The sequence below is a fragment of the Phascolarctos cinereus genome, unplaced genomic scaffold (assembly GCF_003287225.1).
Source record: "Phascolarctos cinereus isolate Bilbo 61053 unplaced genomic scaffold, phaCin_HiC Scaffold_9;HRSCAF=440, whole genome shotgun sequence".
Lineage (NCBI taxonomy): Eukaryota > Metazoa > Chordata > Mammalia > Diprotodontia > Phascolarctidae > Phascolarctos > Phascolarctos cinereus.
The window spans coordinates 189,427,923-189,446,039 of NW_027556402.1; the positions used below are offsets into that span (position 1 = coordinate 189,427,923).

The 18,117-nt window shown below is 36.8% G+C and overlaps 1 protein-coding gene across 1 annotated transcript in view; it reads right to left on the reverse strand.

Annotated features, from left to right (window-relative positions):
- The window catches only part of EVC2 (EvC ciliary complex subunit 2), a 194,199-nt gene that overhangs the window by 115,595 nt on the left and 60,487 nt on the right, over window positions 1–18,117 (reverse strand). Inside the window, 2 exon segments of the mRNA XM_020992259.2 lie at window positions 10,047–10,195; window positions 15,294–15,428. Coding sequence (XP_020847918.1) covers window positions 10,047–10,195; window positions 15,294–15,428 — 284 coding nt within the window.

Genomic DNA, 18,117 nt, shown 5'->3' on the forward strand with positions numbered 1-18,117 from the left:
CATATGATGTTAGATGTGTCATTTCCCTTCTCTGGGCCTCAGCTTTCTTATCTATGAAATGGGGGAGTTTAATGAAATGTTCTCCAAGGCTCCTGCTCTGACATCAGAGTTTCCAAGGTATCTGACATTGTCTGTCATCTGACTCTTACTAAATGTACGTGCAGGAGAGTCTACTCTGAGCTTCATTTTCCTCTCCGTCGATGTTTGTATCGCCTACCTCATGGACTGTTATGAGAAAACACTTTGTAAACTTTGAAGCACTCCAGAAATGAGACTAGTTATTATTCTATGTTCTAAGGTATCTTTCAGCACTAACATTCTATGTTCCTGGATTTCTGTATTTTCAGAGCTAACCAAAACCTAGGCAAAAAGGGAGAGCTGAGCAAATAAACAAACAAAAAAAGATGATGAAACTGAGGTTCAGAGAAAAAGGTGCCCCAAATTCCACAGGTAGTTAGTGGTAGAGCTATGATGAGAAACCAGGGATCCTGACTCCAGTATAGGTGTTCTTATCTTTGTCTCACATTGCCTTCCAGTTGGAGTAGCTCTGATCACTTCTTTGGGCCAACCATCTGTCTAAGCATCAGCTGAAATACAGAACAGGATACTCCTAAAATGGCAAGATTGGCATAAGTAATAGGCAGACATCCTAGCTGCAATGCACATACACATCACACTTACTATCAGGAGCTCAACCCTTAAAAAGCAAGGGAGACAATTTATAAGCGAAGAATGGGATAGATTGTGACAGCTAGAGCTGGACAAAGAATTCAGTAATTTCTCTGTGTATAATAAAATCAGCTATCAAAGTATCTCAGAAGTAATATGACTCCAAAGCCTTCTAGGCATATACACATCCATCCAATGTCCATGGTTTATTGGACATTTTTATTTAGCTGTGGTCACAAACAGGGGCTTTATTGGGTGGTAAAAGAATCTGAAACAAAATCAGTGCATCCACACCGAGGAATAAAAGCTGTAAAAGCTGGTGACAAAGAAGACAGGCCACTGTTTATGTTTTCAGAGTCATCTGAAGAATAAAGGGAATGTCCCAGAAAGAGTTCCCGTCCTAGGACTAGAAGAGCTGGATTCAATCAGTGTAACTCAAGGAAATTCACATTCCAGGATTCAGCTTCCTTATTTTTAATGTGTCAAGAATAAAATCATCGCTATTTCCTAGGGTCGGAGTGAGCAAAGTGCTATAGAAGTCTGTTATTATTATTATCATTATTGTTATTATTAGAGACTACAGATTTGGTGATACTAAGAATTTTAGAAGAAGAACCATGCATTTCAAGGTGGGAGGGTACCTTAGAGATTACATTATTTTACAGATTAGGAACCAGAAGGCCACTGATTTGCAGTGACTTGCCCCAGGTCACACAGCTCTTTAGTGGGGAAGCTGCACCTAAAACCTACACCTCCCAAACACCTATAGAGATCTCATTCCACTACCCCACTGAGGTCTTTGTCTTCAATGATCCTCTCATCCAGCGGAGTGATACTTTGAGAAAACACACTGTCCAAACTGGCATGAGGCAAATTTGGATCAGAGAAACAAATTAATAATTTCCATTGAGTGATACTGCTGCTGATGTGTGGCATCTTCACCTATGAGACCTTCCCTGAAGAGGAAGGATTAATGGACACTCCACCTCCATGTCCTAGCTGACTACATTTTCTCCTTTTTCAAGTCTTCCTAGAATACCTTGTTTGCCTTCATCCCACTCTGATGTACTTCATATCATTCTGATTAGTACGTATGTTACAGCCTCCGCCACTCTTGTCAAGCAGACCATAACTTCCTTGAGGGTAGAGCATCTTTCATTTTGAAATGAATGAAATCATAATGTCTTATGCATGGTAGGTGCTTAATAAATGCTTGTTAAACTTAAATGAACTGCCCATGTGAACTTATACAAGTCACTTAAATTCCTCTGAGCCTCAGTTTCCTCTTCTGTAAAATGAGGGTCTGAGTTTTGATGGCCTCTAAGATCCCTTCCACCTCTCAATGTATGATCCCATGATATTCTTGTATAGCAGCCAGGCCTTTCTCTTCTCATTAGGGAAACCTATTTGAAGAAGCAGGATAACATCAGATGAGCATATATGGCAAGAACCTAGGTATTGACAAGGCTAAAACTGCCCAGGCCAACCTCATGCTTCTATGAACCACTCTTTGCATGAATCCATTCCCATGGCCAGTGCTAGGGATAAAAGTGGGTTGCTTTATTTTTATTTGTTTTATCCAAACTTCACCTATTCAATACTCCAAGCTGCTGCATGAGGTAAGCAGCAAACACAGCTAAGCAGTGACAGCCCTCCATTGCCACAAAATTCCTCTTGCCTAACCCCATCTTAGACTCTCCGTTAGCCTACAGCATGTCTAAAAGACCTTAAAGGCAAAAAAAAAAAACCCACCAGCAGAAACTCCATAGAAATAACCATAAATCTGGCACCACACTTCTTTGTCTACCTATAGAAAATCCCTTCTCTTTAGAACTTACAATCTTTTAATTAGAAGCAAGGAAACCTTGGTCAGACTATAATAATGAGCAGTACACAGTATTATACAAATACAGTATCATGTGGTCCTGAATACAGCTGCTGTGGCCAAAGTAGACTTAATGTTTCCTTTTGTTTGTGTGATTTGAGTCCTTCAGTTTCATGCTTAGATTCCTAGCTGTCTGACCTTGGGCAGGACACAGTCTCCCTGAGGTATGCTAGCCTGTCTTAAAATGGAGCAGGGATATGAACATTTCTCTTCCATTTCAATGCTCTCTGCAATGGACCATACTGCCACCCAAGTCTCTTGATTCCTGGTATGATGTTGTTTCCACAACACTTTCTAAAAACTTATTAGAAGTGGGTATATTGAGGGAAGGGCAGCTAGGTGGCACAGTGGATTGAGTGCAGGGCCACACTTCAAGAGTTCAAATCTGACCTCAGACACTTATTAGCTATTTGACCCTGGAAAAATAATTTCATCCTGTTTGCCTCAGTTTCCTCATATGTAAAATGATCTAGAGAATGAAATGGCAAAACGCTGTAGTATCTTTGTCAAGAAAACTCAAATGGGGTCATGAAGAGTCAGACATGACTGAAACAACTCAATCACAAACAATTAGGGGACTAAACAGAGAGAGTGTTCTCTTAAATAGTATATCAACAGTCAAAATCAGGAAGCATCTATTAAATTTGCCTTATGGGCCAGAGACCTGGGATAAAAAGGCAAAAAGAGCTTACATTCTAACAGAGAAGACACGAAGGTCATCAACAAAAACGGTAACTAATGCTACTATTTCATCATGAAACTCATTAGTAAAAGACCAGGATAGGATTTTACAACTGGGGTGAATTATCATTTATTGGAAAGCGTTCTTTTAGTAGTTGATTAAATTAGCTGATTCAAATAGCTGATTCAAATTTTTCAGTCACATATTAAGTCATTTATATTCTGAACAGTATTTTATCTCTTGTTGCTAGTAAGCATTACAAGAAATGAAAAACTGGAAAATCAGAGTTTATTAAGAGTTTAAGATTACAAAGAAATTCTCACATCTCAAATACTCATAGGCATAAGATTACTATGTTAAGATTTCCAACCAGCTGATGGAACTATACTTCTGGATCAGAGAGGCAATATTTTTTAATGAGGCTGAATAAGGAGGGGGAAATAGACACACTCTTTTCAAAGACAGCTGTGCAATGTGTGAGGATAATTTAAAAAAAAAACCAATATTTTTATTATATTCACACACCCAAACCTGCCTGTTCTACTTCCTACTGATACTTTCTAGTAATTTAGAATTGGAGACAAATTTATACTTCTCTTTCCATCAAAACAAAACCAGGGAAAGGGCTACTTTTGGTTTTCTGGTCTTGGGGTAGAAAAGTTAAAGAAATTGAAATAAAAATACTTGAGTTTGAATTCCTAGCTCTGCCTGGCTACATAAAATTAAGCAAATTACTTTTCCTGCTGTCTGTTTCCTCATCTGTGAAATGGGAATAAAAATACTTGTATTAGTCACTACACAAAATTGTCATGAGGATCCAACTGTCTTCACACATGAGGAACTTTATAACTATAAAGCAGCCTATAAGTGAGTAACTGTCAAGGTCATTTCATGGGTGAGTTAGGCAGCACGCGGATAGAGCAAAGGACTGAAACTCAGGAAGAGTTAGGTTCAAATCCTGCTTTAAACACTTACAGCTATGTGACCCTAGGCAAGTCACTTCAGTGTTCTCCTCTGTAAAATGGGGATAATAATGGCATCTACCTCATAAGGTCACTGTGAGGATTAAGTGAATTAACATATGTTAACATAAAGTGATATATAAATGCTAGTTACTATTATTATTATTGTTATTATTACATTTCCTTTCTGAAATTATTTTCCTTTCTATAGTATTGGTCCAAATATAGGCCATGCTTTCCCTAAAAATATGAATGTTTAAAAACCCAAATGCACTGTAATTTCATTCTTAGTACCATGATTTTAGACCTAAGGAATCATTCAGAACTTAAGGAATCAATGATTAATCAATTATTAAACATTTAGTAAGCACGACATTGGACAGGTACCATGCTAAGGACTGGATACACCAACAGGTGGCACTGGTTATACAAAGTACTATTTGTTTGTTATCAAGCAAGTCAAGAGATTATTTATGGCGTTTGTTCTTAAATTAAAACAATTGACATTTACATAGAGATTGATAGTTTCATTATAAATGAAATCAGAAGACATTTCTAAATTGCCACTAAATGGAAGGCTGAACATATCTATGTCCATGGTATATCCCCTTTACCCACTCTCACTCCACCCCCCCTCCAATAGAATCTATGCCCCTTGAGGGAAAGGACTATTTTATTTTTGTCTTTGTACATAGGACATCTCTCCACCCACTTTATATCTCCGGAGCTTAGCACCACACCTGACACATAGTTAGTGGTTGTTAATATTTGTCGAATTGATTTGATAAAGGAAAATAAATAGAAAGCTGACTCCTAAGCTCTCCTCTGAGAGACGTGAAAAAAAGTCAGAGGAGTCAGTATCTTCAAGCACCAAAGGGCCACAAGATACATCATTTTGTCTAGGACAAAGTTATCTTGAGTGCTTGATCAATACGCATTTATTAAATATTCGTTATGTGGCAGACATTATGCAAGGCATGGGGGGGGGCGGTAAAACAGACAGAAATTAATCAATCCCTGCTCTGAAAAAGTATATAGCCTCTCAGGAGATAAGAGGGACACATGATTATATGTAAGATAATATATACTATATGAAATAAATACAAAGAAGTTAGAAACAAGGGTGGGGGGAGGGAGAGAGGGTGTTAGCAATCGAAGGCACCAGATGAGTACATGCAAACAGTCCACCATGATTGGAATCACAGCTTATGTTTTAGAGGAAGAAGTAGGAAATTCTGTGAAGAACTTTTATAAGATCCTCAGAATCAAGCCGACCTTTAACTTCAGGTAAAATCCAGCATGGGAGAAGGGAAGGTAAATTCAACATAAGAGTAGGGAAGAAAAGGCAAAAAAATATTGGTTTGGTATTAAGAAATGAAAGCATCTAAAGGTTCTAAATTACACATCTGGATTGCATCAATATAGTTTTCGAGATTTGGAAGTCTCTGGATACGAAAGCATCAGAAGTTGGAAAAAATGAAAATGATTGTATTTTAACAGAAAAGAAATGAGTGACTGATGTGCAGCTGTTATTTCGGAATTGGATGTCTGTATATATTCAGAGTACTGACCAATTAAAATGAAGACCAAAGTTAACAGCAAAATAGGGGGAAAACCAATAGATTTGAGATTAAATTGAATATAATTACAACAGCTCTGACTCAATCTATTCAAGTAAGCTTCTCACCCTCAAAACTGGGTGACAGATAACAGATTTTTATTCTCATTATCTACATCACTGAGATATATTTTAGTCTGAAATGATCATAATGACAACAAGGTCAAAGGAATCCAGAAACTATCTTCGCAAGTAAATACTGTAAGGGTAATGTCTATTTAAAAGAAGAGGTCATTTGTAATACGTGATAGAAGAAAACTGAAAACTGAACAATATCATCGCAAAAAGCTGAGAAGTCATACAAAGCCAACAGAGCTCACAGAAAGCTTAGTAGGCTACCCAATTCAACCATATCATCCTAAGAACATCTGGGGATGAAAATGGATATAAAAAAGCAGATAATACTTCCCCCATCTTGACAGCAATGGCTTCTCATCCTCAATGACAATTGAACGATCATATTTGGATTCTCAAACATCAGTACTCATTGGGGTATATGTGGAGTCTATATGCACCTAAAATGGATATTCAGAAGAGCAGCTCAAATTGAGCAAACAGATCTCTAGAGCAGGGGATTCTAACCTTTTTTTTTTTAGCCCAAACCCCTTTGGCAGCCTGGTAAAGCCTAGGGCCCATTCTCAGAATAATATTTCTAAGTGAATAAAATTAAATATACAAGATAACAAAGGAAAACCATTTTTGAAAAATAATAATTAAAATATTTTAATTATTTTTAATTTTAATTATTTTTAAATTAATTTAATTTTAATATAAAGAAAGTCCATTTTAGAGAGGAACATGATTTTAAATGGATTTGGAATAGATTTATAAGATACTTCAAAAGAAGGAGGAAGAATTACAAAAGAACAGAAATAATATAGATGGCATTATTATCTCCTCCTCCCCAAAGAAAGATAAAAAGCTATCAGTAACTACCAATATATATCCAAGAACCCACCAGCAATGAGAAAGGGAATAGGGATTTCATTGGTATGAGGACTTCCATATAAGAAAAATGCTTATGCTGATGCAGAGAAATAACGTATTTAAGAATTCACTGACTACCTGGATCACATAAGACAAAAAAAAAAAGGAAAGATGCTTTTTGGCAAAAGTATTCACCACTGTCACACAGCCTGTCATGTCAAAAACAGACGAAGGATTCCCTAATAACATAGAAGTTCTCTAGCTGTTCTGGTTTGAAGACAACATTGTGCTGCATGCCTCATCCAAGCCCTGGAACACCATGAGGCTACTTCATTGAGATCCTTGCAAAGCATAAGAGAGAAGAATCTAGCAATCTCTCCCTCCCTTCCCCCCAAAAAAAAATATCAAGTAGATGGAGAATGCACATTGCTGAGACAATGATATAAAGTGGGAGGGACCAGTTGTAGTTTGAGGTACATTTGGAAAGTTTTATACTCTTTCAGTGACCCAAAGCTGGCAAATACTGTCAAAGCATTTACTTTTAGCATTGATATTACCCTAGCTTCGTTATATGATTAAAATCAGATTGCCTCATATCAAAGGACTTAAAATCACAGGATGGATATATAGATAGATAAATAGATATACATACATACACATTTATGTAGGGGGTACATGTGTCTATATATGTGTATATGTACGTATATATGTGTATATGTATTTATATATATATATATATACATATAAATGTATGTATATATAAATACATATAAATGAAAACCAATGGTAATTGTCATTCAGCTGTACCGTATTACGATGATTAACAGAACACAAGAAGCCACGTCCAAGATTTTATCAAGAATGCAAATGTCTAGAAAAGGAGATGAGCTGGTCATGAAGCAGAATAAATACACTAAGTGCATCACCGGTCTTTACAAAATATTAAAAGTGTTGGACAAATGCCTCCAGGGTATCAGATGAATCTTCTAATAATAGCTAACATTTACATAATCCTTTAGTTTGCAAAGTTTGTTAAGTACTTTATGTAGGTTACATCATTTGATCCTCACAACATCCTAGTCAAATAAGTGCCATTAGTATCACTATCTCACGAATGAGGAAACTAAGACTCAAAACAGTAAATGACTTACCCCGAGTTATACAGGTAGTAAATGTCTTAGGAAGGATTTAAATTTAATTTTCCCTGACTCCAAATTTGGCACTCTATCCACTACCCCATCTAGAGGAGCTATATTAAAAAAAAAACATTAGATAAGACATACTGATCTTGCTCAGCATGAGAAGGCAAAAATAATTTGTGATCCACACTGACAAAGAGAACCCACGCTGTTGAGATCAGAGATGCTGCAAAATATCAAATCAAATATTTCTATAGTACTCTAGGAGTTTTTTAAGCACTTTCCTCAACCATTCTATGAAGAAAGGAATGCAAATATTATCATTCCTTCTTTGCAAACAAGGAAACTACAGATAGAAGCAAGGTATGAATCAGTCTTCTGACTCTTCATGTATGGGTTGCACTGCTTGGCTAAGTGCAATCTTTCAACTCACAAATGATTCTACGGCTCTAAGACCAGAAGGCAATCATGCCCATATTTCTTGTTGGTGTCCCTCCCATCAACAACAATCACAAACCTTTTATAACTTAGTACGTGCTTTTTTGAGAGCTGCTGAGATTTGAAAAATTCATCATCTAGTTTAAATAGGCTGGTTCTTAACTAATGAATATTTACTCTAGCTCATTACTGTTGTCCACATTGAAAAGGTCAGAGACAGGGAAAACCACATACAATCACAGTATCAGATTTCGAGGTGACAGTTCCTCTGAAACCATCTAGTCTGGCTTCCTTATTTTACAAATGAGGAAAGTGAGACCCACAGAAATAAAGAGATTTTCCCAGTATCACCTAGTTATTAAATGTCAACCAGATCTGAGTAGCTGAGAGCTGAGATTTAGTAATGGAGCAGTTTTAAAAGCAGGAACTGTGACACATGGAGCCAATTACCCTGCTCACATGTGTATAGGGTACTCTCCTACCTACAAGTTAAACCTTGCAAGGTGAACATGAAATCCTATATGCCAAATCATTTCCCTACTTTCAAGAAACAAATGACCTTCAGTAACTTAACACTCTGTTACTATCAGAAAGTAATTTTTGACTAGCCAGCCTAACCTTTATCAGTGGCCTTGTCCTCAATCTCCATCTCCTTCATTAATGTTTTTATTTGGGCCCCTGATACCAAATCAGTATTTTTCACTCACGATCAGATGTGGACATTAAGCTAACATGAAGGCAGACGAATGAATGTCTCCAGAATGACTAATGGGGAGGAAAAAAAATAAGAAAGCCAAATTACTCCAACACAGACATGGATTAACATTAGCTCATTCCCATGTCTTTGCCTGGTCAGAGTCATAGGCACCTCTTAAAGGAATCCTAACAGTGCTTCTATTTGTAATGATTATTTAGTCACAACACATTATAAATTAGGTGTAAAATAGTGGTTATCTCAGGGGAATGAGGATTTCCTTACTTAGGAAAGTCAAGTTCCTTTCACATCTGGTTTGAATTCTGATTTCTATTTGCAAATCACCAGATAGTCTCTCCATTTGAAAGCTTTAGCTGAATTCCCATCTTTTCAACAAAGTTCTCCTCTTTTCACCATTTTTTATTTCTTCCAGTTGTATCATAAGAACCAATTACATTTCTGTAGCTCTTTACCATCTTAATGCACTTTCGCAATCATTATTTTATTTGGTCTTTACAACAACTTTTTCTAAAATAAGAAGGGCAGTGATTGTTTCCATTTTACTGATGAGAAAACTGAGGTTCAAAAAGGCTATATGGCTTGCCCAAAATCACATACAGGTGCTGACACTGAGATCTGATTAATACCCCTTCTAACCACACTATGCTGCCTCTCCACAAATTGTATGTTACCTCTGGGAAAGTAAGTTGCCCAGGGTCATAGTGATAAGTGACAGAACTAATGGTAAAACCTAGTTCCTTGATTCCAAATTAATGTTGAATTGTTCAGATTCAGAATAAGAAGAATGAAGAGAGAGAAGATGCAGGGAAGTAGATTTTGGCTTGATGTTACAAAGTTCTACAACTTAGAATAATCCAAAAATGTTACGGAGAAAGAAGATGAATTTGTTCTGATTGCATTCTTCAGTTAGTCCACTGGGGGTTTGGAAGAAGAGTATACCTTTTCATGTTCACAGAGGCAGAATTAAAGAGAGGACTCAGAGGAAGACAAAGCTAGAATATGGATTCTTACTCTTCTAAGGCTTGAACCATGTTCCCTGGCTCTTCAGATGACAGTATGTCAATGATTTGGTCACCGATGGTGAATTCTTCACTCACACCATCCACTGAAGTGAACTGTGAGTACTCCAGCTTGCTTTCTTGATGCAGGCCCTGCTGGACCTGCAGAGGAATTTTAGAAAACCTAAGTTATATCGCTATCTAGAAAATGGCAAGACTAGAAAAGATAAAATAGGTAAGTGTCGGAAGCAACAGATGGAATTATCATTAAACTTCTCTGGTTTATAAGCAATCATAGAGTCATAGAATGGTAGAGCCTAGAAGGGACATCAAAACATAGAATACAGAATGATGGCATTAGAAGGGACCTTAGGTTATAAAGTATTACAGTTGGAAGGGACCACAGAACACCAACATTAGAGCTGGCTGAATAAAAATATTAGAGCTAGGAAAGAACTTTGTAGAGTTTCAGATCTAAGCTCCTCACTTCATAAATCAGGAAAATGAACCCCAAAGAGGGTTGTCTTACACAAACCCAATGTATATTTTATATTTTTGTGGTTGGCTTTTTTAATTGATATGTAAGACTTTAAATTTATTCATATTAAATTTCATTTTATTAGATACAGACTATCATTCTAATACATGGAAGTTATTTTTGGAACCTATTATCCAACATGTAAGCTACCCTCCTAGCTCTATAATATATGTGTGTGTATGTATACATACATATATATATATATATATCATATATATATATGATATATATATATATATGTGTGTGTATGTATACATACATATATATATATATCATATATATATATGAGATATATATATATATATATAAATATATACATATATATTATGTAGACATAGAATAATATGCCTCTATACTTTCATCAAAGTTTCTTTAGGACCTTTCAGTTTGGGGGCTTAAAGCTGCATTAGCAAGATAGTGAGACCCATTTTTCCATCTTATTTCATGCTACACAGAGGGGAAAGCTCTCATTTCAATGGAACACCAGCCATGATTTTCTACACAACATTCAGAGTAAATTTATGCAAAGGTAGGAGAGGCCAATCAAACTATGTATTTTCCCTAAATTTCCTAAATTATTATTATGAAAAGAAAGCAAAATACCAAGATAGAGTAAGATGTTAGTTACCATGCATTTTCAAGGCAAAATGTTCAAAGATCTTCAAAACTGGAATCAAATTAACACATCGCTGATTACCTTGCCAAGGCTGTGATCTCCTTCTAAGATCCAGAATTAACTCCTGTCATGAATTTTGCCTGATTTCTTTCCAACTATACTCTATTAATGAGGTCCATGAATATTAAAAGCAATAAGCTAAAGGACAAAAATGAAAGCAGGTGGAAGCATGTGGTCAATGATGACTTATGTATGGGAGATGGAGTGAAAATCCTCTCTAAGGATATTCCTAACTGGAAAGGGAGGAGGGTTATTTATATACCATTCAATGTCTCTTCAGTTCTGTTGTAGTTTAAAAAAAAGCTTGAGGAAATTAGGAAAAGAAGTAGCTGGAATATAGTGGAAAGGGGACAGGAAAGAGAATGGAAGAGACTTGTATTCAAGTTTCAGCTTTGTTACCAAGTTGCAATGTGACCTTGGCCAAGGAACTTCTTGAAGTTTAAGTTCTTTAACTATAAAATAAAGGGCTTTTGAACTTATCAGCAGTTTTTATTATGGGGTCCATGGACTCCAAGGGATCTGTTAGTAGATTTTAGGGGGGGCCACAAACTTGGATGAGAAAAATTACGGCTTTATTTTCACCAACAATTGAATTTAGCATTTCCTTCAACCCATTCTGAGGAGTACATCCATGTTATTAAACTCCCAAAGGGGTCCATGACCCCCCAAGAAAGATTAAGAATCCCTGGATAATATGATGTCCAAGTGAACTCTGATACCTGAAATTTCATGAAATCCAGGATAAAAACTTATATTTCAAAGACCAACTTGGGATTTGGTTCGATATGTTTGCTTCTCAATCCACTATCACAGGACATTCAACATGACAGCCAGATGGCATAATGGATAGAGTGCTGGTCTTAGAGGCAGGAACACGTGAGTGTGATTCCTTCATTAGAAGTCCTTCAACTGTGTAACCCTGGGGATAATAACAGTCCCTACTTCACAAGGTTTGAGGATCAATTTTGTCAAACATTTCGCAAATCTTAAAATGCCACAAGTTTGTGATTAGTATTATTATGATTATGATTCAGACCATTCTAAACAAGGGTCTTCTACCAGCTACACTGCTCTCACACAGAGAAAATTACTCTCCCTGGAGACCAACTGCAAACACAAACACACACACACACACACACACACACACACACACACACACCCCTCCCTTCTTGACCTAATTCTAATCTTTAAAAATAAAGCAAGACAAACTAAGCACACACACAAACTTCCACAGGAAAGTAGCTACCTTCAGAAATTTAAGGTATTTTGCTACACAGATAAGCTGTCTCTTGCAAGGATCACGAGCATTTGTTCTCTAATCAATGCAGTCCAGATCTCACTCCATATGCTATCTGTTAGAATACTAAAAGGTTAAGGCTGAAGTGGACACCAGAGGTCATCAGGTCCTATCTCCTCTCTGGGCAGATGAGGAAAGAGAGGCCCAAAGGCATCTAGCTAGTTAATGAAAGAACTGGGACTACAACTTGCACCTATTTACTCACCAACACAAGTGGCTTCCCATAGTGTTGAGGCAATTATCTGGACTGGGAGTCAGGAAACATGGGTGCTAGTCCTAACTCTAAAATTGCGATATTTAAATGGTACATGTTTTGTTATCCTCATTTTACAAACAGGAAAACTGAGTCAAAAAAAATTAAATGACTTGCCTGTGGAGGTAGAGAAAGAGTGCAGTGGATAGGCCACTCACTGGTCCTTGAACGAGTCAGGAAGAGTCAGGAAGGCCTGAGGTAAATATGGCCTTGAACACTTCCTAGCTTTGTGACCCTGGCAAGTCAACCCTCTAGCTGCCTCAGTTTCCTCAACTGTAAAATGGGGATAATAATAGCACCTATCTCTCAGGGTTATTGAGGAGATAAATGAGCTAACATTTGTAAAGTGCTTAGCACAGTGTCTGGCACATAGTAGGTGCTTTTACAAGGAATTTTAGGTTTCAGAATTTGGTGTATTTGTTTCCTTTCTTCTTTCCTCCCTGCCTCCCTTCTTTCCTTCCTTTCTTCTATCCTTCCTTCTTTCTTCTCTCCTTTCTCCTTTCCTTTCTTCTATCCTTCCTTCTTTCCTTTCTTCTATTCTTCCTTGCTCCCCTTCCTTCCTTCTTTCTTCCTTTCTTCTCTTCTCTCTTCCTTCCTTCCTATGCTCACACAGCCAGGAATAAATTAGGGGTGTTGAACTGAAAGATTTCTAATATCCCTCAAGGCTAACATCTGAAGTTCATGTTCTAAGGTCCTTTCCAGCTTAAGCACTCTATGATTCAATCATGTCTATAATTCATGTGCTTCCTTCTCCAAGCAAGGAGTGAAATTTGTCTTAACCTTGACTCAGGCACAAAATCTACCTCTTGAGCTTCTGTACCTGAATGGAAATTGACTCCTTGTCTCTTTCATCTGATCATGGAAGTCCTCTCTCTGGTTCTTTTTCACTACATTTTTTCTTCTCCCATGAAGCCATCAAGTCATATCTCTTGTATCATTCAAATACACCAAATTCTGAAATCCAAAATTCCTTTTTAAAATCTTTCAGAATAACTAGAGGAGTTAATACCTCTTACTTTCATGCTCATTTACTGACCATTTACTATGTACAAGACCCTATGCCAGGGACCATAAATAAATTGTGATAAATAAATTGTGATTTCTGTCCACATGAGGTTTATAATTAGGTGGTTTGGTTAAGGTAAGGACATGGTTAATCTTAATACAAAGTAGTATTTTTGTGCCAGAAATGAGCTATAATGTCACCTGCCTTACTTACCTCACAAGAGAAAGTCCTTGATTTAGAGGGAGGGCACTTGCTTTCAAGTTCTCAAGGGCTACTTACTAAATATCGAGTCTTAGACAAATCTCTTCTGCTCTTAGGGACTCAGTTTCTGCTTATAAAATGAAGAGGTTGGACTATTTGATCTCTAAGTTTCCTTCTAGGTCTAAATTTATGATCCTAAAAATATGTTATAAACTAAGTGTCTCTACAAATCTAGCATGCCATTATTCCTTATCAGAATTCAGTACAATTTTAATAAAACACCAATGTTTATCTCTCAATGCATTCTTTACGCCTTTTATATATTCGACCATAAAACTTTTTTTTAGATTATATGTACCTGGATAGGAACAATGTCTATTTTTTGTATAATATATTGTTCAATGACACTAAGAAATGGAAGCTTAGTAAATGATTTCTGAGATTGCTCATGTATTATTCATCACATACAATGATCTCTACTTCAATAGTACCAATAACAAAGAATTGACTGTATTTTAGGAAGACTGATTTTATCTCCATGTAAAGGAATAACTTCCAAATGATAACAACTTGTCAGTAATGGAGCAGGCTTCATCATGGAATGAATTCCCTAGAGGTATTAAAACATAGACTGGATTAATTCAATGATCGCTTATTAAGCACGTATTGTGCAGAGGGTATCGAGACAGATACTTTGGGAGACACAAAGTATACTTTAGTCACAGCCTCTGCCCTATGGAGCTTACAGAGGAAGAGAGATATATGGCACAAGCACAGTTAGCCACAATATATAAACATTCCAAGAAAAGTTCAGTAGAGAAATACAAAAGAACATGATATGTGATGTCTGAGGATAAAAGACATTACTCTGTGGGGAGAAGGAAGGATCAGGGAAAGCTTTATAGTGACATTCAAAATGGAATTTAAAAGATGAGGAAGAATTAAATAGGAAGAGAGGGCAAGAGATAAGATAAATAACATTCTAGATCTATGAACAGCATGAACACAGGCACATGTATAGGACATCTGGGACACCAGAACCAAGCGTGTATGAAGGATGACTTACCTTCTGAGATGTAATACTGTCAAGAGATTGAACGCTTGCATTGTGGGTTGTACTAAATGACCTCTCTACGGTCCCTTCTATCTCTGTGATTCTAACATCCTATGCCCTTGGTTATGATTGTTATACAACTACAGGTTCAACCTAACTCACAAAATATACCATCATATTTTATAGCTAAACACCAATAATATCAGCATAGAAGGAAACTCATGCGATTACTCACCCGGTTTTTATTACAGATGTTCCATTTAAAACATCGGGACCAAGACATAAATAAAAATATGACACAGGTAAGTACCAGAGAGACTAGAAATGCAATGAAAAATCCTGCTACATGGGCACCATGGTTTGGTGAAACCTATGAAAAAAAGAAAAAGAAGAAAAACAAATTTAGACATTATCTCTAAGATAAACTGCAGTTTATCCAAAAAAAAAAAAGATCTGTGGGTTTTAGCAGATTGTAAGCTAAGGAGGAGGCAATATCATGTGGCATCCTGAAAAGTTAATGTAATCTTAGGACTACAGGAAGAACTGTAGTTACCATGACAAGGAGATGAAGGTCTGTTTGTACTCCATCCTGGTCAGTCCATAACGGGAATATTGTGAAGAGGCAGTGTGGGTTAGTGAGCGGAATATTAGACTTGGTGTCAGGAAGGGGTTCAAACCTCACCCAAGACACTTAGTACTTCTGTGACTCTGGTCAAGTAAATAAACTTCACTGGGCCTCAGTTACCTCAACTCCAAAATGAGGTGGTTTGACTCAATGACTCAACTAAGTTTTCCTCCAGCTCAGCTCTGAATCTGTGTTCTACAACCCTATAACATGTTAACCATACTCAAATATTTGTGGGGCTGTCATGTAGAAGAGGGACTAGAATTTTGCCATTTGGTCTCTGAGGATAGAACCCATAGCAATAGTTGCAAAAAGGCATATACAAGTTTGGGCTAAGGGAGGAAAAAACCACAAAGAAAACTACACAACAATTGGAGCTCTATAAAGAATGGACCATGCAGATACCTCAGGATACAGTGGGTTTTTCCTACTGCAAACTTCTTTTAATTTTCTTTTTTAATTTAATTTTTATTTTTTATCAATTTCATGTGGACAAAAATTAACATTTTTTTTTGGTTAGGCAATGGGGTTAAGTGACTTGCCCAGGGTCACACAGCTAGTAAGTGTTATGTGTCTGAGACTGGATTTGAACTCAGGTCCTCCTGAATTCAGGGCCAGTGCTCTATCCACTGCACCACCTAGCTGCCCCCAAAATTAACATTTTTTAAAGTTCCATATTCTCTCTTTTTCTCCCTCCCTACCTCCCTCCTTGAGAAGGCAAGCAATTTTATATAGATTATATATGTGTAAGAATAGAAAACATTTCCATGTTAGCCATTTTGCAAAAGAAAACACATACCAAAAAAAAAAACCCACACAAGAATAATATAGAAAGCAAAAAAAAAATACTATGCTTCAATCTGCATTCAGACTTTATCAGTTCTTTCTCTGGAGGTGGACAGCATTTTCCATTATGAGTCCTTCAGAACTGTCTTGCATCACTGTTTTGTTGGAGAATAGCAAAGGCATTCATAGTTGATCATCATGCAATATTACTGTTACTATGTACAATGCTCTCCTCGTTCTGCTCATTTCACTTTGCATCAGTTCGTGTAAGTCATTCCAGGTTTTTCTGAAAGCATCCTGTCACAATAGTTTTCCATAACAATCATATACCACAGCTTGTTCAGCAATTCCCCGATTAATGGGCATCCTCTCAATTTCTAATTCTTTGCCACCACAAAAAGTGCTGCTTCAAATACTTTTATACATATAGATCATTTTCCCCTTTCTCTGATCTCTTTGGGTACAGGCCTAGTAGTGGTATCGCTGGGTCAAAAGGTATATGCAGTTTTATAGCCCTTTGGGCATGGTTCTAAATTGCTCTCCACAACGGTTGGATCAATTCACAAGTAGTTCACAACTCTATCAACAATGCCTCAGGGTTCCTCCTTTTTATTAATATCCCCTTCAACACCTGTCATTTTCCTTTTGTGTCATATTAACCAAGTGATATCTTAAGAGCTGTTTTAATTTGTGTTTCTCTAATCAATAGTGATTTAGAGCATTTTTTCATATGACTATAGATAGCTTTGATTTCTTCTAAAAACTGCCTTTTCATATCCTTTGACCATGTATCAGTTGGGGAATGACTTGTATTATAAATTTGACTGAGTTCTGTATAAATTTTAGAAATGACACATATCACACATATCAAAGAAACTTGCTATAAATTTTTTTTCTAGTTTTCTGCTTTCCTTCTAGTCTTCCACATTGGTTTTGTTTGTACAAAAAAAATCTTTTAATTTGATGTATAAAAATTATCCATTTTATATACTGTAATGCTTTCTAATTTGGTCATAAATTCTTCCCATACCCACAAAACTAACAGGGTAAAATACTCCATGCTTCCCTAATTTGCTTATGATATCATCATTGGAAACTTGTCAAGCACAGTTTGGATAAATGTCCCAGGATTGCTATGATGGGGGATTCGCTTCAGTATAGGTTAGAAGAGATAGACCCCAAGCTCCCTTTCAACTCTGATATTTTCTAATTCTGTGATTCACTCAAAGCTTAAGTGAATAAACTCTACTCCCCTGGACACACACACACACACACACACACACACACACACACACACACGCAAGACTACTTTGTATTTGACAGGTAATAAGCACAATCCATGGGAGCCTGGCCTACCACCACTTCACTCTAAAGACATATGGAAAGGGGAAAGAAATTGTCAAAAACCCAGGAATAATGAGTTTCCTGGGGTTTGGGGGGTGGAGATGGTGTCATGTAGAAAAAGCAAGGAAGGAGACAGAACCAGTTGGAATCATGAGATTGTAACAGTCTATATGCAGGCAAATTTGAGTCTCATTATAATGCACATTAAAATGAATTATCCAAGACTACAAGTAAAAGAAGAAATTTGTCTATTTATTGCCAAGATCTGTGGATGATAAACCTTTCTGAGGGTTAGTGTCTCCCT